Genomic DNA, 25,378 nt, shown 5'->3' with positions numbered 1-25,378 from the left:
TATATGAAGCTTACAGTACAGTAGATTAGCAGAGAGCTAAGAGTGGAGACGGATGGGGGAGTTTACTGGGAGGGAAATAAAAACTAGGGGATAAGAGAGAGGCAGTGGGAGTGAGAGATAAGAAAGTAAGAAAGAGTGGCAGGAAAAGGTGGAAGGATAAACGAGTGGGATGTCAACTTATGTACTCCAAGTCAAAGCTCAGGTAGTCGGTTAAGTGATGGAAAGGGAAATGACAGGTAGAGGAGATTTGAGGAGAGAAAGGAGATTTAAACAAGGAGACTTACATTGATTCCTTCCCAGGAAAACTCGGCACGGCCATGCTGGGGAAGGAGGGAGAGAAGGGCGGAGGAAAGACGGAGGACAGAGGGGGGAGAAAAGTACAAGAAGGTGTAGCAAAGGAGGGAAGAGAAAAAGGCAGATTAAAAGAGGAGGATGTCAGATATAAAAAGTGCTATTAATTCTGAATTTGAATATTTACATTTTGGATGTGAGGCTTTCGTATTTCATTTTTAAATGCACCAAATTATATATGTTTGTTGCTCTTGTAAAATGAAGATTCACATTTATTTTGAAGGTCAGAAAGGACTAAAGCTCAAAAGGTCATTTTAGTTTTTTATTTTCTGGATGTCAGGACCATATGTGGTTGGACTCTGGCTATATTTCTAGAGAACTGGAAGGTTGCTGAGTGCAAATGTAATCTTTGAATGTGAATTTGTGTTAAATGGGAATTTTTGTCTACATAGACAGTAACACATAGGTGATTTTCTTTGATTTATCACAGTTTATTGCTGTAATACCACAAACAGATTGGATGTAATTGCCAACTTGACTCTATTAAAATGCCAGCTGATCTTCATCTTCATCTCATGGCAACATTTGTAGCGAATTTTAGTGATAGTGTTGCTCGACAATCTCATTTTGCAGCAAAAAGATAAATAAATAGCTGAAGTGAGATAACTGTATCTTATTGGATACAACAGATATTGACAAAGTTTAACTTTAATATCTGAATTTGCTTTCAAGATCAGATTCCTGTTAACCTCAAATCCACGACGAACTGTTGCAGATTAATATTTTCCTTAAACCAGTCTGCTCGGTCCGGACTGTGTTTGTGAAACATACGCTGGAACCCACAAACTGAACTACATGGCTCTTTATGTCAGTCATACAGTGTATGTGTGAACATTACTACAACAGTCTAATCTCACAAGACTTAAAAGGCTTTATTTTAATCAGCTGAGTCAGACTTTAGAGAGGAACAAGTAGACGAGCGGGAGGAGAAAGTGCAATCGCGTGTGAGTGTGGCGCTGTGAATGCGATCAGCTGCACTCGCCCTCTTCGCTTATACACGCTGCATTGAATGTTTAGGTAACCAATGGAACCCACCGAGGAGTGACACTGTTGCTGGGGGCAACAGCAAATCTGATGGGTGGCCAGACCAAAGTGCCATGTCCTCACATGCACACACACGGATGCAATCATGCACATTCATCACACTGTACAGCAGACACAAAGAGTGAAAGAGGAACACGTTGAAACTGTGGTTGCTCCGGAGGATTCAAGTCGACAGCTGTCAAAAGGATTTTTTTCTTTTCCTTTTTTTTATTTGTTTTTACGTCAGACTCTTTGTCACGGTGCCCTGAAGAGTTTCTCCACTGGCACTCCGAGCTTGTTATCGCAGTTGTACCGTTCAAAGCCACATATCAGACCGCAGGAGAGGTGAAATGGAAAATGCCCTAAACTTTATGTCAAAGTAAATGCCAAACTTTATCTTCTGCTCCCCACACTGCAGCCGCCGCTGCATCAACACAGGTTTTTAACATTTACATTAAACATAAACTAGAATTTATATGATTCATGGAAAGAGTAGCTGGTTATGCTGCACACTGATCCTTGTATTATTTTCACACAGCACAGAAATTTTACACGTAGATGTTCACAGAGTTTTTAAATATAGATATTTGAAATGTAAATATGTATCCTCATCATCTAGATCATCCAGGTACTCTGACAATTGGGTCTATAATGATCTACTAATGGCATCTGATGCAGGAAATTGTTCCGTGATCATTTTGCTAGATCTTAGCGCAGCCTTCGATACCATCGACCACAAAATCCTACTCAACAGGCTGAAGGTTCTGGCTGGTGTATCTGGCACTGCCTTAGACTGGTTTTCTTCCTACTTATCAGACAGGACTTTTTCTGTTAGGACTGATAGGTTCTCCTCTAACACTGCTGCCCTAACCTGCGGGGTTCCACAGGGTTCAGTTTTGGGTCCATTATTATTTTCTTTTTATATGCTTCCTTTAGCTGGCATTATTCAGTCTTTTAGTGACCTGTCTTATCATTTCTATGCCGATGACATTCAGCTGTATATGTCCTTTAAGCCTCATCAGCTGTCCACCCTAGTCCAGGCTTTAACTCAAATCTCTGATTGGCTTTCTAACAGTTACCTTGTTTTAAACATGAATAAGACAGAGACCATGATCATAGCTCCTCCTGATCTATATTCTAAAATCAGTCAGGTTCTTGCCCCTTTCTGTTCTTCTGCTAAATAAATATTCAAAGTCTTGGAGTAATATTTGACTCTTCTCTGGGCCTTGACTCACACGTGAAATCTCTGTCTCGTTCCTGTTTCTTTCATTTAAGGAACATTTCTAAACTGCGACATATGGTCTCCTTAGCTGAACTGGAAAAAATTGTCCATGCATTTGTGTCATCGCGTTTAGATTATTGTAATTCCCTGTTTACCAGCTTGGATAAATCATCTCTTTCTCGCCTCCAAGCTATACAAAACGCAGCAGCCAAAACAAACTACAAAACTAACTCGCTCTAGCAAGCGAACTCACATCACTCCTATTTTATGTTCTTTACATTGGCTCCCAATAGATTTTAGAATTCGTTTTAAAATTATTGTTTTAACGTACAGAGCACTAAATGCATACATTTGACTGCTCAGTACTCGTGTAATAATGTAACAACAACACATGTTTTAGGATATTTTGCATCATTTGAAAGTCCTATTAAACACCATCTTACTACTTACATGAATAAATTGTGCTGCCTCTCCTCTAATTTCAGTGGAATTAGTGCTCCATACCAATCAAGGATAGACTACACTCATCATGGAACTTAACATCTTAAAATCAGCCAAGTCATTGATGACAAAAAACAGGATGGTCATTAACCTGGATAAGTCGTTTAAGAGGTTAACTACACGCCTGTAAGCTTCCTGACTGTATCTTTGATAGTTATGACGTTGTTGTCTTGACAATATCTGTCAACAGAAATTAACATAGCCACCATCTGCGGTAGTTCTCGCTGCAGTAGTTGTCAACAGGATTGTATTCTGCCACAGCGAGACACAGACAGACTCACAAGGTGAAAACGATACCCCCCATCCTGCCAGTGTCAGTAATATGGCTGGTGGACACTCATATTTGAAGATGGCAATAAAAAGGAATAAAAATGGAAAGCAGTGCACCAGCGGTAATAAAATATTAAAGCGCCCGGCCTCTACTTTATTCATGCTTTAATCAGCAGCTGCTGCGCACAGAAACTCTTTAGCTCTACATCTCCATGAATGAGTGTGAATGTGACTCTCACTTGGTTTTAAGCCCTTACTGCTCTGATTAACATTTTTCATCTGGTGTCAAATACTGACGACGGTTAGCAAATTGAAACCACGGGCGAGCAGAAACAGAATTACTACTGGCTCCTTTCACTTCCTCAGCAGATCTATATTCACATCAGATGTTTATTTTCATGACAGGAGAATGAGGAATAAGAATAATCCTTTTCTAACAAAGCAGCTTCTGAGACGGCAGAGGGATTTAACAAAGACGGTCGTGTTAGCGGGTGATTCATTCAGATGCAAGCACACCTTGCTCAGTGTTAGATGTGAGCAATAAATATGCTAATAAGTTACATTTGTTAACCTTCCCGTTGATTAGAAACTCATTTTCCTGGACAAACATGTTAGTTTGGGGTGTTAATCACTAAAACTTTGCGTAAAGCCAACACAGCTGACAGATTACACCGATCTAATTGAATAATGCTTCGTTTAATCTCAAATGCTAATGAACGCGCTCGGCAGTGCGTCGCTCACAGAGCCGAGGCAACAAAGAAGGTATCATATCGCTTTAATCACTGTGTTAGTGTATTAGAGTATTAGCCAGATGAGAATATACACGAAAACAGCAAAATATCTGCGGTTTCTGTTTAGGAAATATTCGGTTAATAGTTGATTCAGTGATGGGACGCGCTGATCCAACTGACTCTACCTCTCCATGCTGAATACTAACCTGACATCACTTTCACTCTCTGAGACTGAAAATCTTATTATTTCATAACCTTGTAAAATAAAATGTAGCAGAAAGTGAAGCAAATAGATGGGCTTCATAATCAGTTTATAGTCAAAGACAGTTGAACATCTGCTGGACTCACAACTCAACTAAATGTCATACACTAAACAGAAATAAATTTTAAAAAAACCTGTCATCTGGTATTTTACACCTGTGTCGTTTTTACATGGATTCCAGCTAAATGATCACTTTGAGTATAAGTATCATTATTTTGGTCTTTTCAGTATCTTATCAGTATTTTTAGTCTTTTTAACCATATCTCGACACAAACAGTACTAGTGACTGACTGACCCAGTTTAGCCCCCAAAATAATGTTAGTGGACATAATGAATAAGTCTTTATTTAATCTCAAACAGTAATAAACACACTCAGCAACAAGAAGCTTACAAATTCAAGGCAAAGAAGAAGATATCGTCTAATTGTAATCTTAATAAATGTATGACTAACACTCATGAGAGAATACGTTCAACAGCAGCATGAACCGCTTCTGTTTTAGGAAATGTTTTGTTAGCGGCTAATGTATTCAGTGTTAAAGGCCCATTGAGTCACTTATGACCTCTGTCAGCTTCTGTTTGCGTCCTGCAGGAAATCATGCAACTGTGAAAAAAGCCATCTCCTCTTTAACTGAAGCACATGCCCATATTAGTACAACAATGCAAACTCAAGCTATAAGACTTTGCACCCACGTTGATAATTCACAATTATCTGTCCTCTAAGCTTAAAGCCAATCAGCGATTCATAGATGCTTTCAGTATTTACGCTTTTATAACTTTCTTTATCCTTTAATGTGCTATTTGCTGGTACTCGTAACTCCTAAAAATGAGAGCCGGGCTTATCTTTAGCCTAAACTGCTGGTTAATCTTTGAGCATCCTGCTCCAGATCTCCTCCCCGCAGCGCTAAACACACTTAGTTATTCTTCCTGAATCACAGTTCATTTGTAAAATTATTATTTCCCATCCTGCTTCTGCTCTCTGTAGACTACATCTGGGTTCTTATGGGACAATTATACCTAGTGCAAACAGCTCCGTACCGTTTATACCAGCTATGAGGGCACGAGTACTCGCTGAGTATTGAACTGAATACTAGTTGTCACCACGCAGACAAAACCTCTACATCAGTACACACACATATGAGGTGTAACTGGTTCTTTACACTCAGTGAGACCTACTGACCGTAGGACCAGCTGACAAATATCTGCTAAGAAAATGTTTACGCTCATCTTTTATTGGTTTGGGGTGGAGCCTTACTCGCGGATAAGGAAGATATGGCTTTTCAAAACTGAGAAACCCAAAGTTACCCCTCAGATCTGCAGTGTAGCGTGTTAATAAAAAAATTAATGAAGCTCTTTTCAAGAGGTCAGACAGGAAGAAAGAAATACAACAAGTCTTATTCTCAAATTCTGGGCCTTTGAATAAGTTACTGCTTTCACAATAAGGTTATTAGTTAGAAATCACCGGTCTTCAGTATTTGCCAAACAATTCTAGGCATTTACACCAATGAGCAACACCAACAAAGTACTGAGTGGTGATGTGACCACACTGTTTATCTTGTGATAAAGTTGTGTTCTGCCTGCAAATGTAGGTCCTGGAAATACTGTGTAGGTTACTTTGACAGTCCAGCCCTTCCTCTCCAATTCCAGCCGATTGCCAAAGCAGGAAAAACAGCTGAGAAATGGTTCAGAGAACATGACCTTATCGTGGTTAGGGAGTTTGGAGCCTTGTTTGTAAAGTCTTTATCTTACACTTTAGTTACTTGTACTCGTGTTCTTTCAGAGTTTTTCTTAATCAGCCAGTTTCTTATCTGCACCTCGGCCTATATTCTCCCAAATTTCCCTTTGTTCTCTGGTGCATCGTGTGTTTCCCAGCTGTCAACCTTTAATTACTTATAAACCTGTTTTTCTTTATTAACCTCACGACTTCCATCTTCCTGATTGCCTGACTCTTTTTGCTTCGTCATTTTGACCGAAAGTTTTGGACTTTGTTGACTTTTTACTTCAGGCATCTGCATGTACGGCCTCTTCTCCGTACATTCCCAAACAGGAGGATCCTCTGAATCTAATTCTGGTGTCTCGACATCAGAAAGCACAGAACAGTCCTGGAGGCCGCAGCCTCACCTGTACCATCATAGTCAGGTGGTGTTAGGGATGTAGTTTTCTGATCTAAAGGCATGTTGTACTTGTAGGCAGAGGAGTCCTGTGCACTGACTGCTAATGTCAGCATAGCTTAACTTACATGCTGACTTGGCATAGTTGCAATTGTCACACCATGACCATCTGCATTTAGTGTGATGACGTGCTGACATTTGCTAATTAACACTAAACACAATGTTTGATGGTGCTAGATGAGTTTTCATCTTGAGGAGGGCATTTAACTTTATTTTATAACAATCTATCCAGTTGTTGTTAAGACATTTCACTCAAATTTGAATACGGCTGATGTTTAAATCTATGCAACAACTGGTTCACTTTCAGTCTGAATGTCTCACATGTAACAGAAGAAAGCAGGAGCCTTGAAATCTTAAAGTATTAGCCTCTGAATTATTCAAGGTTCAAGGTCGGACAATCTAATTAATAACTGTGAGTATAAGTTTGAACTATAAATTTACAATAATCAAAGTCACAGATACATGTGTTAGAAAATACTCTGGTAAAAGCTGAAGTACTGACTCACATTAAAGTGAAAAAGTTCAGACATATACTCAAAGTACAAAAGTAAACGGCAGTTCTTTGGAGGTCACTTCTACCAGCTATTTGTGTGCGAGGCTAACTGAACCTCATGTTGTATAAATAGAATAATACATCTTTCTCCATCTCTGAGAGTGAACTGTGCACTGACCTTTCATTTGTCTCCCTGGGAAATACAGAAACTGCACAGAAACAGTTTGTGTGTTTGCTGATATCTGCTGGAAAGTTGCCTTTTTAATTACCTGCCACTTAGAAAATGTTACTACATTTACACTTGCCGAAGCACCGCAACCAAAACTGATTGACATCTACACCTTGGCCTGCGTATAGTGGCCCGAGTGTAGTGCAATAAATGATGCATAAATGATATGTTTGTGGCCTCTTTCATTTTACATCAGTAGCATTGATAACGGAGTATAATATCATTCTTTCCAACTGCTTTGACATAATTAATAACTCCGCTCAGATGTGTTGAACCTAAAGTAATGAAGCTGTTTTGAAGAGAAATATTTTGATATTTGTGCTCAAATGTAGGGAGTACAAGTTAAAGAAAAACAGTTATCCTTCTTTCTTTCTTTTACTGCCCTTTGAACTTCTCAGCTATTAACGATTTGCCTTTTCTCATTTAACTTGATCCATGACTCACTATGATGCTTTTACTTGGGAGGGACAGAAAAAATATTTTAAATAATACAGTTGAGGATGTAATTAAAACTTTGGATGGCATTTGGGTTAAAGGGGTTAAAGCAGCTCAGTGGGTGCATAACAGTGAGTCACAAACAGAACCTAATGGTGCATAATTAAATCCGGAGATCGGGCTTGTACTACGTGTCATTTCAAAATCAGAGCCGTGGGATCATCTTTCTAAAAGACGAGCTAATCTTCTTTAATTCTGGTTTCAAATGATGTGAAAATGCAGTTTCAGAAGCTTTTTTTCGGTTTTACATTCCAATGGGAAACATTACAGTCGGTACAGATCTTCCAGCAGTTTTCAAGAAACTTGTTTTAAATCACAAACTAATGAAGACAAAATAGGTCCTGTGACTGCAGCTGAAACTCCGTCTGATCTGTTTGTGTTTTCCATCCTGTGACTCAGATTCTGGAAGGCTTATATCCTCGGAGGAGATCTGGTCGGAGCACTCGGTATTGATCAGACAGGCTGATGTTTCAACTAATGCGCCTTTCACCGAGCCTAATGCTGCAGGGATGTTTTCTGCACTTTTGTATTTAATGTGCAATGTGAGTCCAGCATGATGAGCTCATTCCTTTGATTTTCATGTTCACTGGTTTGTGCTGTAAAGTTTTAGTTTATCTATGATCCTAACCTCACCTGTAGCCACAAGCTGTGGGTTTCACTGATACATGCACTTGAAATGAGTGACTGTCTGAGCTTTCACTCGGAGCTTTATTTAGATTTATTTTATCTTAGATTTATTGCATTCTCATTAAACCTCCACCTGTGGTCAAAGGAATGAGGCAAGTTGTGTAAAGCCTTGAGTGCTAAGATAGAATAGAAATATGCTATATAAGAACCAGTCCATTTACCATTTCAGACATGTCCAACTGGGAGGAGACAGCAGGAAATGCTGAAGAGCCGTGCTGTAATAGCCGTGCCTGCACATGTTTGAACCCAAAAATCCAGCTTGTTTGGCTACAGTGATCAGATGCCATGCTTGGGTAGAGTTAAATAAATCGCGCCCTGGTCTGCTTGAAAAGCTGGACCTCAGTTGTACTCAGGTACATCACACAGTGTGATCACTGTCCTCACTCCAATGCTGCCTTCATGAAACTCACTTTAACCTGTGACACAGGGCAGCGTGTCACTGCTTCCCCAATTAAGTCCCAAAATGCATACAATTGTGAAGAGAACTGTGCAAGAGCACATCTCAAAAGAGAGAGTGTGAGAGAGAGGCTGAGATGCTGAGACAAACTCTCGGGCGCAGATCAGTGAGCAGTGTGAGTACAGGGGAATTTAGAGGAGGGGCAACTGTGTTTGAGCACAGTATACAGTGAATCAGTGCTTAGTGCGAGCACTAATGTCTGGCTTGGAAACACCCCTTTATTTCCCCAGAAGGAGGAGGGGGCTGGTGAGAAGGAGGTGTGGGCACCTGACCCAGATAAGCAGCAGATGATGGATGGATAATTAAGAACAGAGTAGATCAGATCAGCAGTGCCACTGGCTCATCTAATAGGGTAAGAATTATGAGTTCAGTTGGGCACCTTTTATAAAAAAGGACTTCAAATGCTTTTCTGACCGCAGCATCCTGAGTGACAGCTACAGCTACCTCAGGTGCCACTAATTAAACGTGATGGACAGAAAACCTCCTCTGGGCTACTGTTTGGAAGCACTAAACATTTTGACCATTTTGGTCATTGCTTATCAAAGGATGGTACGATATTAATAACTTGTTCACCACGCTCTAACTGGCAGAGTTTTATCATCTGTTTTACAGTAAATGGTACCAAGTATTTGTTTTTAAATTGAAAGTGTTTAAGACCATGAATTAATCTGAGAAGTGTTTAGTGAGGTGAAATGAAATGTAGGCTCATTTTTCCATACAACTGCAACCAGGCGCAGTCTCCCCCTGCAAACCGCTAGAAGGAATTCAAGCTATAGACATTTCTGCATTAGCTTTGCTGCAGGCCTGTTCCTTTTCTCATTTTTCGCTTTATACATGCTCCCCTCGTCTCTTAGTCCCTTCAACCAGAGCAGGGCATAGGAGACGGGGGAGGAGTTACAAGGAGAAAGGAGCCGAGGAGACAGGCTTTTAACTATGAGACAGACTTGCTTTGGAGCTCATTTTATTGCCATATCAATAAATTATGACATTTAGCACAGCTGCATTATCTGCTCTGCTTTGTTACAGCCTACATCTGTATTTATTGATGTCTGATGTCATACGAGCGTAACAGTGTTCATGACAGCTTTTATATTTAGTGCTGCTTTTAATTAAATTTACAGCGCCGTCTGAAAAGATACATTTTTTTTTAAATCACACAAACGTTCAAGAGCAGAAAGTTTCATCATGGATGTGACCACCTTAAATAACTGAAACATCTTATCAAACGAAGGACTAACTGCTCATAGATCGCTCCGAGTGCCGCTGTTTGGATAATCCAAAGATTTTGCAGGCGTCTTCTAGAGGTAATAAATCTGCAAAGAATATACCTGTGTATCTTCGATCCTCTGTCCTCCAGATGCATTTTAGGAATTGGGACATCCTTGAACATGTGGGGTGATTGTGGCTCAAGAGTTGGGAGTTCGCCTTGTAATCGGAAGGTTGCCGGTTCGAGCCCCGGCTTGGACAGTCTCGATCTTTGTGTCCTTGGGCAAGACACTTCACCTGCTGCCTACTGGTGGTGGTCAGAGGGCCCGGTGGCGCCAGTGTCCGGCAGCCTCGCCTCTGTCAGTGCGCCCCAGGGTGGCTGTGGCTACAATGTAGCTTGCCATCACCAGTGTGTGAATGTGTGTGTGAATGGGTGGATGACTGGATATGTAAAGCGCTTTGGGGTCCTTAGGGACTAGTAAAGCGCTATATAAATACAGGCCATTTATGTAGACAAGTTCAAGATGTACTGAGATTATTTTTGATCAGAAGCAGAAGGGAGGAGGACAGAGGAGACTAGGAGGCAGAAAATAAAGCAATGAGAACATTCTGTTAACTTCCAAATTTCTATTTAGATCAAGCCATGAGATCATTGTCGATGTTTCGATCTTCACGGCCTGAATTCTTCTGTTTTACTTGCATTTGAATCTAGTTGAATAGGATTTATTCTGTCTGTCAGTCTGTAGCGTTTGGTTTGTCGCACTTGGTCAAGAACTCCCTGTTTCTGAGTCTGAATCATCTCTCCGAGCTCCTCATCTCTCTCCACCTGCTGGCCTCTGTGCAGGCCAATAAATTACACAGAGGAGTCGTGTTTATGGAGGTAAACAACTCAAAGGCTGCTGCGGGATCAGAGCTCAATGCAAACAGCACTTGATCAAAACTGAATTCTGTTTCTGATGCCGTGACCGCTGAATAACAACTATGCCTTGCAATGCCAATGTTCCAGGTGCTTCTCACGGTGGCAGGCGGGTGCAACCCATGCATTTATACACGCTGATGTAACAGGCTTGCAGGATGCATTTCTATCACAGCCATGTTGTTGGCTGGTCTGATGTATTCCTGCATAAAACCAGTGTTTTTGTGCTCGTTCTTGATGTTCTGTTGACAGCAACAGGAAATAATGTTTTTTTTTTTTTTTTTTTTAAAACAACAAGCAAAGTTATTTTAAGCAATTTGGGAAACTACTTTGAATTTTTATGTAAATGTCCATTGTGTAAGTTTCCTTTAATAGTGGCTCAGTAGTTTATGGTTTACACATTCACCTAGTATGTAAAAGATCTCTGGTTCAATCCCAGAAGGCGACACAAGTCTTTTGTGGCGTTTTTCAGGAAGAGCATCTGGTTTATAAAACAGCTCCATGCTGTGGTGACCCATGGTGAAAAAGGGAGCAGGTTAATGTAGCTTGCTTTATTGAAATTTCCTTTTACACCAGTGGCTATGTGATGCACACAGATACAGACTTCTGCAAGCTTTGTGGAGATTTAACCTTCTCCTGCCATGTTAACTGCTCTTTAATTCTCACTTTTTAAAAGAAATAAATTTCACTGATATGTCAGGATAAAAAAAAGACAAGAAATGTGGAGTAAACTGAGTGTGGCATCTATTTAATGGATTTATCATAAAGTTATGTGAACATCTATGTTCATGTTACTGAATATGTTATGTTCTAGTGGCTCTGAGTTTGTTTTACATGCAGCTTCTGATTTCTTGTTTTATTTTAGCTCCTCTTTCCTGTCCAGTCCGTCTCCGTCTCGTCTCTGTGTTTGTTCACCTCCAGTCTCCACAGTCGTGCCCCCGTGTCTGTCTGGTCTCTCTGTGTTCTGTCACCGTGACCGTCTGTGTTCCCCGTCTTGTCTAGTTAATACATCTGCAGTCCTGGTCCCATGTCCATCTCAGTGTTTCATCAGTCTGTCTGTTTAGTCAAGTGTCAGGGTGCTCGGTCTGCGACCCAGCATTTTGAGCTTATTTTGTATTTTTGATTTCTTAGGTTATATTTGAATATGTTAAGTTCTTATGTTACTTTTAATTAAGGTTTAGTATAATCTATGTTATCATCAAGGTCCATTTAGTTTTGAGTTTTTATCTGTTTTGTCCTCTATGTTTAACTTTCAGTTTTGCCCGTGCTTTCGTCTCCCTTATCTGTTCTCATGTGTCTCTCCTCATGTTTCGCGTCTCCCCAGTTTGTCACGTGTCTCATGTCTGTGTGTTCTATGTTGTCAAGCTCTTGTTGTCATGTCCCATTATGTTTCCTGTTTTATTTTGAAGAGTCCCGCTGTGGCATCATGTTCATTTGTGTCAGCTGTGTTTCCCCAGGTGTTTCCACTTCCCTCATTATCCTTTTGTGTATTTAAGTCCTCTGTCTCGCTCTGTTCATTGTCAGGTCATCTGTTTAGCTCATCTGAAGCCTTGGTTTTCGCAGGTTCGTGGTTTATGTTTGTATGTAGAGTTTTCCATGTCTAGATTTAGCTTTCCCAGTTCAGGTTATAATTTAGTTTTCACCATTGTCATTTTGTTTCTACGTCTTTCTGGTTTCTGCTTTTGGGTACGCTCCTCAAACACACCAACCAACCCGGCTGTGACAGTCAAGTCCACGTGTCTGAGTCTCAGTGTGCGTTACATCTTGTTTTATTTTGTTAGTAGTCTGTCCTGTTAATCAGATTTAGTTCACCTGTGTTCCCTGGTGTGTTCCAACTCCCTGATTATCTCATGTGTGTACTTAAGCCTCTAGTTTTCTTCACTTTCTAGTTGCAGTCCCCCCTCATGCTCTAGTTAAATAAATCTGCCATTTCCCAGCCAATGAAGCTGTGCTTTGAGTTCACGTTTGTCACGATTCCTGCATTTGGGTCCACTTCCTGCCTGCTACACTGTCCCGTGACAGTTTCATACCAGAATGCTGATCGTATCCATGACTGTTCAGTTATACAAGTCTGAAAATGCTGGGAATGTTTTGTTGTAAAAGCTCAAAGCTTCTGTAAGTGTACATCACTTCAAACAGGGAGAAAGCAACAGGGAACAGGCTTTAAGGGTTAGAAAAGTTACCTGGACTGACTATTACTATAACAGCACTTAAAAGACAAAGTGACAGCAGCACATACATAAAGCATCAATCACTGATGGAACAACAAAAAGGACGGACGTCTCTGTTTTGTCTCCCTTTCTTACTCTTTCTGCTCCTCTCCATCTCTCCAGGGTCCACAGCTGAGAAGTGATACATGGCTCAGTAATAGCCTGAACCCAGGGGACAGCAGCTCTGTGGCCTTGGTAAGAGACTATCAACACTGGCACACCTTCACACCCGGTCACACACAGACAGTCAGAGAGTGCCGGCGTACACACAGGAGTACACACAGGTTTGACTAATAGTAGCTCCTGCAGGCTGTGACACCACCATTTTCTCCCAACAGAGCATCCCTTTTCCTTTTTCATGATGTTGTGACACGTGCAGGAGTTGAAATTAATATTCCTTTTGTCTGCTTTCCAAAGTCTCTGAAACAGCATTTAAACTGGGGACGTACGTCTGTGTAGCTTCTCACTCATCCGGGTCAGTCCTGAGAGCTTAGAAAGGAGAACACTTGCATTTACAGGACAAAGGACAGTCTTTTGAGGATGTCAGTGTTCACATTTTGGACAGAGAAGACAGATGACCTCCTTTACTCCTCTTTCACACATCTATGTCCACTGTGAATGAGCATCATTGAACAGAGGCAGTGACTTACAACATCTGTTATAAGCCACTGACAATGCAGTCTTGAAATCCCTTCCAAGGTGCTTCAATCACCACTTACACTTTGCCCAGGTGACCTCAACACATCACACGATGGGGTGGACATCACCCCTGGAGATGGTCTAAACCTACACCTTTTTCACACCTTAGCTCATGTGATGAGTCACAGAATCAATAGTGGGTCATTGACATTAAGGATCACCTTAAACAAAGACAACCCGACTTGGAATAAAATACCCAGGACTCTCCACCATTTGTTTTTAGAACTGAAGAAGCCTCTACCACGAGAGATTACATCTTCTAAAACATAAGCAATCCCATTATTCTTTTTTAAATCCTCAAGACTACACTAGGGATGACTCAAAATGTTGGGGTGTCCCTTGTGTTTGATTGACCTGTCATTTAGACAAGGAACAGAAAACAGACTCCTCAACTTGTCTAAAAGACAGAAAAACCTTCAGAAGACATTTAAAAATGTTAAATCGATGAAGTTAAAAAATGTCCAAACAAATATTGGGTATTTTAGGGGCTATATGAAACTGTTAATCACATTCTCCGTTAACCAAATCGTGCTTTGAACATCGCAGAAATATGCAGCTTTTAGTGTCACCAGTGCACCGAGAGTCAGATTAGTTTCTAGAGTTTAGCAGTTTGTTCCATATCATACATCCTGATGCAGAAGAAACAGAACCTGGTTACATGTAGCGTTGGTTATATTTGACATGCAGCCTTTTTTTTTTTCAGTGTGGTGTGTTTTCTTTTCTTTTTCTTTCTTTTTTTTTTTTTTTTTCTTTCCCCACCTCTGCTCATTTATGACTTTCGTTAATGGAGACAGTGAGTGACACTACCCGGGGTGGAGCCATCTGTCAGGGATGCAGACTCAGGTAGTGGTCAGCGGCCGTGTAACACCCAATAACTGCTATTTTACATTAATAAAATATGAGTAATACATTTAACGAGTACTATCGCTGGCACCGACCAGCAAAGGCTGCAGTCTTTAAATGACTAGTGGACATCCTCAGTCCACTAGTCGTTGCTGGTTCAGGTTCAGATGGCTCGTTTGGTCACTACACTGTAATGAAGCCCATTAGTTTTGGTCACACCTGTGGCTGTTTGGCAGTACACTGTATGCAATGATTACAGTATGTTTTCATTCACTAAAGTAAAGGAAGTGTTGGTATATGTTGCTTGTTTGCTGTAGAACAGGTGTAAGAGTAAGGTGGAGACATTCAGCTTCATCTTCTGGTGAGATTTTGTTCATGGCTCTTAGTTCCCTTAAGCCAAACTTAAGCAGACATCCATCCATCACTCACTATCTCCGCCTGCTTTTGATCCAACGTGGCTGGAGCCTTTCCCATCTACCACCGAGTGAGAGACGGGGCACGTCCAAGCTGCCAGGCCGTCACACAAGTGACACATGGAGACAGACAACTATTCACACCTCTGCCAATTTAGAGGCACTAATTAATCTGAACTACAGTCTGAGGCAGGAAGGTGGAGCACCAGCAGAGTCAGACTGAAAATGAAACCCAGAAAAGCCTCGGCTGTCTGGAGGTTTCAGACCCAGTTTATAGGTCAGCAAAGCTGATCAATTAATAATAAAATACTGAGATGAATTATGAAATTTAAATGACATGTCACGTGTGCCTCAGCCACTTGGTCACTCCACCTTTTTTAATGTTTCAGTGACTCTCTGAAGTCTGTGACTCACAGTGATGGTGCCAAACCAACACAGCAGACACACTACTGGGGCGTTTTTGCCTTGACTCTGGTTTTTAGCAGTAAAATTAATAATCAGTTGAATTGAGGGCAGATTACTGACTCAGCCAGATGAGACCATCCCACTGTCTGGCCATGAAAGAAATCCTTGGCAGGCTTGCATGTTTGTTAGAAAGAATCGTGTCCAGATGCACTGACCGACATATTAAAAGGCTTGTGCTCTTAATTAAAATGTTTATTCACTTATTTACAGCGATACACAAAACAGGATTATGGACATAAAAGAGTGTTTTTTGCTTTATTCAGCTTTCTTTAGTGCTCTGATTTTGTCTTGTGGTATATATACTGGGAGTCACAGATTTGGGTGTTTTATCCTAATCTGCTCACTGAGTCTGGCATCATTTTCAGGTCCAAATGCTTGTTGAGTTTTTAGAAACTTAGCTTAAAGACGAGCGACACATAAGCAGTGTAGATAAAAAGCTGGAGAGGCCAAAACAACACCTCAATAGTTTTTGGAGTGCTTGTGTTAAAAAAAGAAAGCACTGTAGAAGGTAGAGATGATGGGTCTTATCCAAACTAGCAGACTGGAAACGGGGTCGATTATTATCACCTAACAAGCTTTGAGCCTCTGGGCTCAGGCTGCGATGGAGGCTTCAGAGTTGGGGTAGGTTCACTTCTTACAGATTCATTTTCACATTTCAGCACCAACTCGGTACATTTGAGGATATAATTCAGGCTTCACAGAGCTCCCTGTGGTGCCACCAAACTCTTTTCTTACTTTTGATAATGCGGGGGAGGAGGATGCCCCAAAAAGGAGTGCTTTCCCTTTAACTCAGGTAAATTCCCATGTACTGAAACAGACTGTCTGAACACTTTACGCTCAATACACACACACACACACACACACACACACACACACACACACACACACACACACACACACACACACACACACACACACACACACAGGCTTGCAAATACAGTGCTGTAAGAAAGTATTTGCCCCGTTCTGAATTTCTTATTTGTTTGCATATTTCTCACACTTAGATGTTTCAGATCATCAAACAACTTTATGATAACCAGAGTAAAAATATAATGCAGTTTTTAAATGATGATTTCATTTATTAGGGCAAAAGCTACCAAATCTACCAGGTCCTATGTGAAAGTAATTGCTGTCTGTTGTTATATCTTGAATTAACTGCAATTAACCACATTTTTCAGAAACAAGACTTAAATTTCACCAGGTGCACCCCGGCCTGATTACTGTCAGTTTAATCAATAAATCACATAAATAGAACCTGTCTCACAAAGTGAAGTAGGCTAAAGATTACACTCTGCAGGGGATGCAAACAGCTGGAAATGGCCAACGGCCGAGTAGCCATTCCTGACTTATTTGATGTCTGCAGGCATAGTTGAGACTTCATCACAAAAAACAGGAGGCATACAGACATCCATCCGGACCCTGGTGCTGACTCTCTAATGAAATTTATACCACTGGGACCCAAGCACACCCTAGAAGTCTCAGAAAATATGATCCCAACTTTACTATCTCAAAAAGCAGCACATCATGTTACATCCACGAAAGAAACTAAGTAACTGACATATATCATCCTGAAATGGGTTACAAAGCCGTTTTTAATGCTTTACCACTCAGCAAACCACAGTAAGAACCATTATCCACAAACGGAGAAAACTTGGAACAGCAGTGAACCTTTCCAGGCTTCCCAAGCAGATTTACTCCAAGAGGGTCACAAAAGAAACCAGAACAAAACCTAAACAACTGCAGGTCTCACTCATTTAAGGTCAGAGTTCATGATTCAATAGTAACAAATAGACTGAGCATGAATAGTGTCCATGGGAGAGTTCAGAGGAGAAAACCACAGCTGGCCAAAAGGAAAACATGAGTTCTGGTAAACTTTTCTGTGGACTGAAGGTTTGAGTCCTGTTACATCTGGTGTAGGATTAACACAGCATTTCATAAAAAGAACATAACAACATGGAGGCGGTAGTGTCATGGTCTGGGGCTGCTTTACGGCTTTCAGGACCTGGATGAATTTATGGAACCATTAATTTTGCTCTCTAACAGAAACATCTGAAGGAGAATGTCTGGCCATGAGTTTGTGCCCTGAAGCTCGATGGCACTCGTGCTATACAGCAGGACAGTGATGCAAAACACACCAACAAGTGGCCTAGACAAAGCCTGGTCTTAAATCTGATTTGGCGTGACCTTAAACAGGCTTTAAAACTCCAGTATGGCTCAATTAAAGCAATTCTACAAAGAACTGTGTCAGAATTCATCCTGAGTGATGGGAAAGACTCATTGTCAGTTACTGCACTGCAGTCCGTACTGCCAAGGTTGAAACAACCAGTTTTTAGTTTTCGGGGGTAAGTTTGGATAACTTTGCAAAACTGCATTTTTTTCATTTATCCAGCTTATTGTTGTCCAATATCAGAAGTTGTGTGATCTGAAACATTTAAGTGTGACTCATATGCCAAAAATGAAGAAATCAGGAAGAGGGCAAACATTTTTTTTGCAGCACCACGTATCTTTGGGGGCGGGTCTTTAACATTTCTAAGGGCTACACTGTGTAACAACAGGAGACAGTTCTGGATGAGTAACAGCGCTTCTTTCTCACCTCCATAATATTTGAGGGGCCAAAAATCAACACTCATGCTACCACTCTCACGCTGGAGAGCGCTCAGATGTAACAGGAGAGCTGAGGACGCCAGCACCAGAGTGTCTTTTGTATTCTGTCACAGAGGCTTTCAGCAAAATGGAAAAATAGATTGAGGTGTGCAGCAAATGGTGCAGGCATTAATTTTTTTTTTTTTTTTAAGAGATAATAGCACTTTACCTGATCCCCATCTTTCCGTACCGGCACGGCATCCGCTGCTGGAGAGGCAGAGAGGGAGAGAAAATGAGATGAATTTAAGATTTCATTATCAGGTGCTTCAGTAGTTACAGGTATGATGCCACATGCAGAAAACAGGAATCGGTTTAAGCTGTCTGTGATAGGAGAAGGTGAGACAGGAAGATACAGTGAGGGAGAAACACTGACAGCAAGAGGGAGAAGCAGATAACAGTATGTCACACTGAAGCCGCCTTCGGCCTGCTCGCTGTGGAGGAATGACAACGGCGTCCAGTATTTCTCTCTCACACACACTCGAGCACAAACACACCGAGCTAAAATTAGATTAATTATCCACGCCAAGCTTTGGCACGCAGAGGGCACAACGAGTGTGAGTCATAGAGGCCAGAGATGACTCTGAAATATCTGAGGGTGATAACAGTGGATGCTTATTATTGCCAGTAAAGTTAATAATTTAGTGCTAATAAAATAGAAAACAGGGACCACTGTTCTCTGGTGGAGCAGAGTAGAGAGACTGTGATGACAGCTGACTCACCACTCGTCTTGCTTTCCTTGATGACCTTGAGCATGACCTTAATGCTAAATTAAGTTATCCAATGAATCTGTCAGTGTAGCAGCTCATGCTAGCACTCTGTGTGAGAGCTAGCAACAAACGAAACAATGATGAGACACAACAGGCTGCCCTGCATTATTTTTGCTACATTACTGGATGTACTGTGCACCAGAGCAGCATTAATACCCCGGAGTACTGTGCAAAAGTCTTGAGCCACCCCTTCATTCTTAAATTTTTCTATAAAAATGGGAAATAGGTGCAATTATACACGGGAATACAGTGCATAAGGCAAAAGGACAGTTTTTTATGAGCTTGAAAATTAATAGTCTGAACTCTTTTCTGTTCATCTGGACTTAACGTTTTCAGTGGAAGAAAACATTAAGTCCAGATGAACAGAATCGACTTTCTGGGATTTCCTTACCTGGATGATTGAGCGTGCATCAAGACAAGATCTTTTAGATATGATTTCTTGTCATTTCAGGAATCATTTTCCAGGCTTCTTGAAGGACATCCAAAGCTGTGTTTTGGATGTCGGCTGCTTTTTAATGCACTGGCAGTGTGTTTGGGATCAGCGTCATGCTGAAAAATAAAGCTGTTGCCAGTCAGATGCTTTTCAGATTGTAATGCATGGTGGAAATCTGAGAAAAGAAATCTGATAGCGCTTTACTGTCATTCACAATGACAATAAATTGAATCAGAATTTTTACATTTGGATCAATCACTCTATAAAACCTGCTGCCACTGATTTTCCACCCAGTTCTTGTGTAGTTTACCTCGGCCTTTTCTCTCTGGTCTCCAGCCTTAAGAATGACATCTTGACAGTAACCATTTCTGATCATACTTCTGTGAACAGTAGAAGAGCTAAGTGCCTCTTTCAGATCCTGTGCTAAGTATTTTTCTCCCCCCCCCCCCCCCCCCTTTTTTTTTTTTTCTCTCTTAGACCTGCCAATTCCTCCTCCAGTTGTCCAGTTTACCCACATAGTTTTAACGACACACTGCGCACCATGCCAGGATATGCCAAGTTTTCAGCTGTCTGAGAATGAACTTGTTGGTGCAAACATACCATTTTATGATTGTCAAACTGTATTATCGTTGGCATTTTTTATATATTTAACTAAAGAAATGGGAAGAAATTGTGCTGTTTTAACAGGCTGCCATAACAAAATGCCAAAAGCTAAAACTTTAAATTGCTTCTTTGCTCCTTTGTGAAGTCTGTAGACATAACACTGATGTATGCCTTGAGATAGATTCCTTTTTGTGTGCTTAAATGACTCATAGGTCAGTGTCAAGTGGCCTAACAAAAAAACGAAAGCATTTCTCTGAAAATGGTCAAGTCCGAGGACTGGACTGAGGCTTCAAAGACTAACTGGAAGCAAAATATGATGAAAGGATGGCTCAAGACTTCTGCACAGTACTGCAGGTGCCTGAAGTTGTATATGTAGTGTGCCAGCTCAGAGATTACAGTAAGCAGGCAGTAGAAAATGCCACAGTAATTTGCATCCAATGGCAGATTTATACCAAGTGTCAACATTCTGCAGTAATGAATTATTTTTCTGTAAATCGAGGAGTGTTTACTACATTAAACTGCATGACTTTATTCAGATTTGGTGCTTGAATTAGACTTTTCCCACCAAATTTATTAATGTTTATTAATGCATTGCACTGTATATTAACGATGCCAGAGAAATGTTAAAGCATGTTACTGAAAACCAGGTAAAAAATGAGGCGCTTGTGTTACGCTTGTACTGCTCATCCATCTCATCAGCCATCGTGCTTGATTACATTTTCCCTGATATCGGTTTTCCATCACCTTTTATATGTTGATGAAACCTTTTCGCATTCCTGACATCGCCCAAATTTTGGTGGAAAAAAGTCAAACAAGAATGGAATAAGTGCATCTTCAGTGGCAAACACGGCGCAGTTCTCTACTCTATAATTGCCAAGGAAATTCCAGACAACATGCACGAATGCTTCCAAGCTGCTGGTTCAGTGGGCTTCAGCTCCTTTTGAGTTCATTGTCAAGCATCAGGTCATAGATTTCAGGACCAAGAAAGACACCTTCCTTAATTATTGGTTAATTAAATGTATTTCTTAAAAACTGAAGCACATCACGTTTCCGTCAGGCTATAATAGCTGTCCAATACTTCATAAATAACAAAACAGGATGTTCTAGATGAAAATGGTTTTTAGATTTTGAGTCAGTAAAATTTGTTCCAGGTGCAGGTGAAAGAATCCCAGGAGCAAAGTGCTTGTTAACCAGTGTTACTGGATAATAAAATTAAATAGTTAGATCCTGAATACAGCATAAAGCTGTTCAGTATTTCAGGTCAATATAATAAACCAAATCATTCTCAGCAGATTGTATTGATACAAAAAAGAGTGAAAACCGGGCTACAGACACAGAGGGCTGAACAGAGACTTCTTGAGCTCTAAATCATGTTAACAGGAATATGAATGGCTCTTTCCAGTAAGCTGTCCTTGATGCTCCTGTTATGATTCAGGAGCCTTGGGAGGGCTGTCAGCTAATGTGGTTCACCTGGTCATCCTGTGCCCTGAAGATCGTAAAAGCTTGTCTCTAAGCTCATTCTCTGTCTCAGCACCAGCTGGCATCAAGCTTTTAGCTCATTTATTTATTTATTTTATATTCAAGCACAAAAGTGCATACATTTAATTATATATTCAGCAACCAACATGCTAATAAAAAATAAAACAATCATATATTTTATGAAAGGGATGTGCATACATGTGCTATGCTAACCTTAATAAATGACCTTGGTCTTATTTCTTGTGTGAACACTGTGGCAGTCGCTGAGTCAGTTTGTCGCAGTATGTTTCACGTAGCAAGCATCACATCCTAAATATGTAAACAAAAACAGGATATGAGTCATAAGCAGGGAACTGAAGTGCACGGAAAAGTCTTCTTTTCTTCCTTCTTGGAAGCACCATCTTTTATTGCAGCATTAAGATGATTGAGAAGCAAATCTCTGTCCAGTATATCACTGAGTGCCAGCGCTAAAATTAGATTAATTATCCACGCCGTGCCTTGGCGCAGGAGGGCGTGACCTGTATGAGTCAGTGATGCCTGGGATATTGAAGGATATTAGAATTAAGTGGCACTGAAAGGAGGGGGCTCCCCCTTGTTAACACAGATTATAACCTACATCTGTAATATCTTTTGGTAGAAAGAACTGAGATAAAATCACTGTTTGATCCAAAGGGCTGCAGGAGGACTAAAATACTTCAAGTCAAGTGCTATGAAATTAGTCCAACTTCAGCTAGCAGAAGTCAGGATGAGAGTGCTTATGAAGAAAATTGCCTAAGTTGTTGAATATCAATCTGAGGAGTAATCCTGGGTGTTGTACACTCATCATTAGAACAGTTCATTGCCTAAACCTTCAAAATCCTCCTTTAGCGCATCACCTCTCTCTCGTCTCCTTGCGAAAGGCTGGTTGAAGTGGATTTAACGGCTGTAATCAATAAGGCAGATTGGACTCACTTATCAGGCTACGCTGCTCAAAGAGCCGACATTTCTTATGTATCGCATTCTGAACATATGGCCCAACATGCACACCGATGCTGTCTGCATTGATTTTAAACTCTCTCCCTGGTCCCGCCTCACTGGTCCCAAGCACGACAGTGTCTAAAAATACCTCAGCCTCCATAACTTCAATGGAGACCTAAGTTGTCTCTCCAAGGAGTACCAACAAAGACCAAAGGTGTAGGGAGGGTGTAGCTTTTTGCTCTTGTTCAGGGGTGGACAACACAGATGTTACACTTTATGTCAAGGGACAAGAAGGTGATAAAAGCAATTGATTCAGTTACAAAAGACCCTAGTGCTCACCAAGCTCCACTTGGAGGAAAAAGGTGTTTCTAATTATTTTTATTCCAAAACACAGATGTTTCATGGAAGTGTAGATGTGCCAAAAACTGCATTAATTGTACTGGACAGCAGGGGGCGACTCCTGTGGTTACAGAAAGATTTCCAGTTGCGCAGACATCCATAGGAAAATGATCGCCGTTTCTGTTTTCTGTTGGGATCTTAGCAAACACTTTCCTGATGACTTTATGATCTCAGTTTCTAGTTTCATGTCTTACTGAATCAAGCATGATGTTTATTTTGTGAATTGTGGTCTCCATCAGTCCCAGAAGGATGTTAAAGCAGAATATGGTTTAACACATGTAACTGGCAAGTTGTTTGCTCTGCGAACAACAATCTGTCCCTCACATAGAAACTATCCATCCATTCTCTTCCACTTATCCTTTTCAGGGCGGTGGCGGCGGGAGGGGGACAGGTCACCAGTCTGTCGCAGGGCTAACACGTAGACACAGACAACCATTCACACTCACATTAACACCTGCAGGCCATTTAGTGTTTCCCATTAACCCTTCCCTACTAACTTTAATTGGTCCCTCGCTATGACGCGGTTCACCTTTCACGGCCTTCCTGTGTGCAGTTTTATTTTGTTTGTTTTTTACAGCGCATTGTGTTCTGCATCCTGATTGGCTGTAGACCACTGTCAATCAATCTCCTCCTTGCTGTGTCTCCTGTACAGTACAGAATGCGTTCAGCTTGTCAAATTTACATAAATCTTCAATCGCTCGCAGTGTGACTCTGAAGTGCTGCACTGTATGTTTGTAAGTTTTCTCCCCAAGAAACAACAATGTCGACGAAACGTTTTGCACCGTCAAAGGGACCTGCGATAGCGCCCAAAAGGCAGAGGAAGATGTTAACCGTTGCACAAAAAGTTGGACTTCTGGACATGCTAAAGGAAGGTAGAAGTTACGTTTTTTTTCTGACCATAAGGCGCATTAAGCGAACAAAACAGTCATATAAGTCAAACTTTACTCAACTCATTCTTCTTGCTTCCTCTATTTCCATAGTATTGATTCATTAATGTTGAATTCCCTCACAGCTGCTCTATTCCCATGTTCTGGACCTGAAAACAGAGTTTGATCTTTGGTTTCATTCTGTAATACTGGACTTATTTTTCTACAAAGGTTTGAACTTTGAGAGTTTAAACAAGAGAGGAAAGTGTGAAAATGTTCATGCCTGTCTGAGAAAAGTGTATAAAGTGTGTAGTGAGGGGTTTTACAGCCTTAAAACATCTATAATAATTGGAAAAAATAAAGTTGGCTACTTCGCGGATTTCACCTATCGAGGGTTATTTTTAGAACGTAACTCCCGCGATAAACGAGGGACCGCTGTATTTGTTTAGAAATGTCTCTTAATAAAGTGTGGAGCTAGAGCTAGAGTCAGTCCCATGGGGTGAGAATCCAGGCTCTCCAATTCACCATTCAACAGCATTACTAATAATTACTGATAAAAATGTGATAATGTTCTAAATTATTACTAATAAAACAAGATGAAGACTAAAGGTTTGTGTCTTAAACAAAGAGAAGTCATGTTGATTCAGTATTACTTCACCTCACCTGCAGTGGCTCCATGCACAGCTACTGATGCCCAAGTTTAGAACCACTGATTTAAACACATCAAGCTGTTAATGCAGCATTCACACACTGTTTCATTCTCTGTGATTGTGCAAACATCAAAGCTCACTGAAATGTGGTGCACATCCACTAAACCAGTAAACGGAGCTAAATAGGCTGCGCGCATTCATTCTCTGTAGGATTCCAGATAATCACCTCTCAAGACTAGCGGGAAATCAGACAGCATGGAGCAGACTGAGAAAAGGGCTCCACACACAGTTTCAACTTGGAAGAGGATGAAAATTTAATATTGTAAAAAATGTAAGTTATCTAAATACTCTGTAGGTACAATACACTGTAATGTAGCTGATCAAACATCAGCTCACCAAGTCCTGTGTTGTTTACAGAATTAATGTGATCAGATTTTATTAAAACATCTTTCTTATGTAAACAAAATAACACTGACTTTGCAGCAAGTTGACCCACACCCACGCATGTACTCTGACATGTACTCTGACCCACACAATGCAAACTTGTTCCTTAAAGACATTTCTTAGTCTTAGGCACATTTCCACCAGAGGAATAAATTGACTTTTTCAACTTTGTTAGACACGTTTGCTCTCTCTCTCTCTCTCTGTTAATGAAAGGCATGCAGTCTTAGTCATGACTCTGCTTCTCTGTGAGTACATTTGAGATGCAGCCCTGGGGATCCTGGAGGCCATTTACTCCACACAACACAACCGCACGCACACACACAGGCACATACAAATTTACACACACACACAGCAGAGACCTCAGGAGCTGATGGAGATCCCTGCTGGAGAAGTGGTGGAGGAAGGAGAGAGTGAGGAGAAAGGCACAAAGGGAAGCTGAAGACTCAGAGAGTCTGACAGGAGGAAACGTTGAGAGCTCAGGACATCAGGGGATTGG

The 25,378-nt window shown here is 40.9% G+C and overlaps 1 protein-coding gene across 1 annotated transcript in view; it reads right to left on the bottom strand.

Annotated features, from left to right (window-relative positions):
* LOC146609202 (uncharacterized) overlaps positions 1-25,378 on the bottom strand; it is a 70,464-nt gene that overhangs the window by 19,006 nt on the left and 26,080 nt on the right. Inside the window, exons 2-3 of the mRNA XM_085346600.1 lie at positions 18,454-18,491; positions 285-320 (exon numbers count right to left, since the gene is read on the bottom strand). Coding sequence (XP_085202726.1) covers positions 285-320; positions 18,454-18,491 — 74 coding nt within the window. The remainder of the gene's footprint in view (positions 1-284; positions 321-18,453; positions 18,492-25,378) is intronic.

This window comes from Diplotaxodon limnothrissa, linkage group LG22 (assembly GCF_057381915.1).
Source record: "Diplotaxodon limnothrissa isolate DT_005_m linkage group LG22, D_limnothrissa_male_GT1.1, whole genome shotgun sequence".
NCBI classification, from domain to species: domain Eukaryota; kingdom Metazoa; phylum Chordata; class Actinopteri; order Cichliformes; family Cichlidae; genus Diplotaxodon; species Diplotaxodon limnothrissa.
Note: the sequence above shows the minus strand (reverse complement) of the source record. Positions and strands in the feature narration are given on the sequence as shown.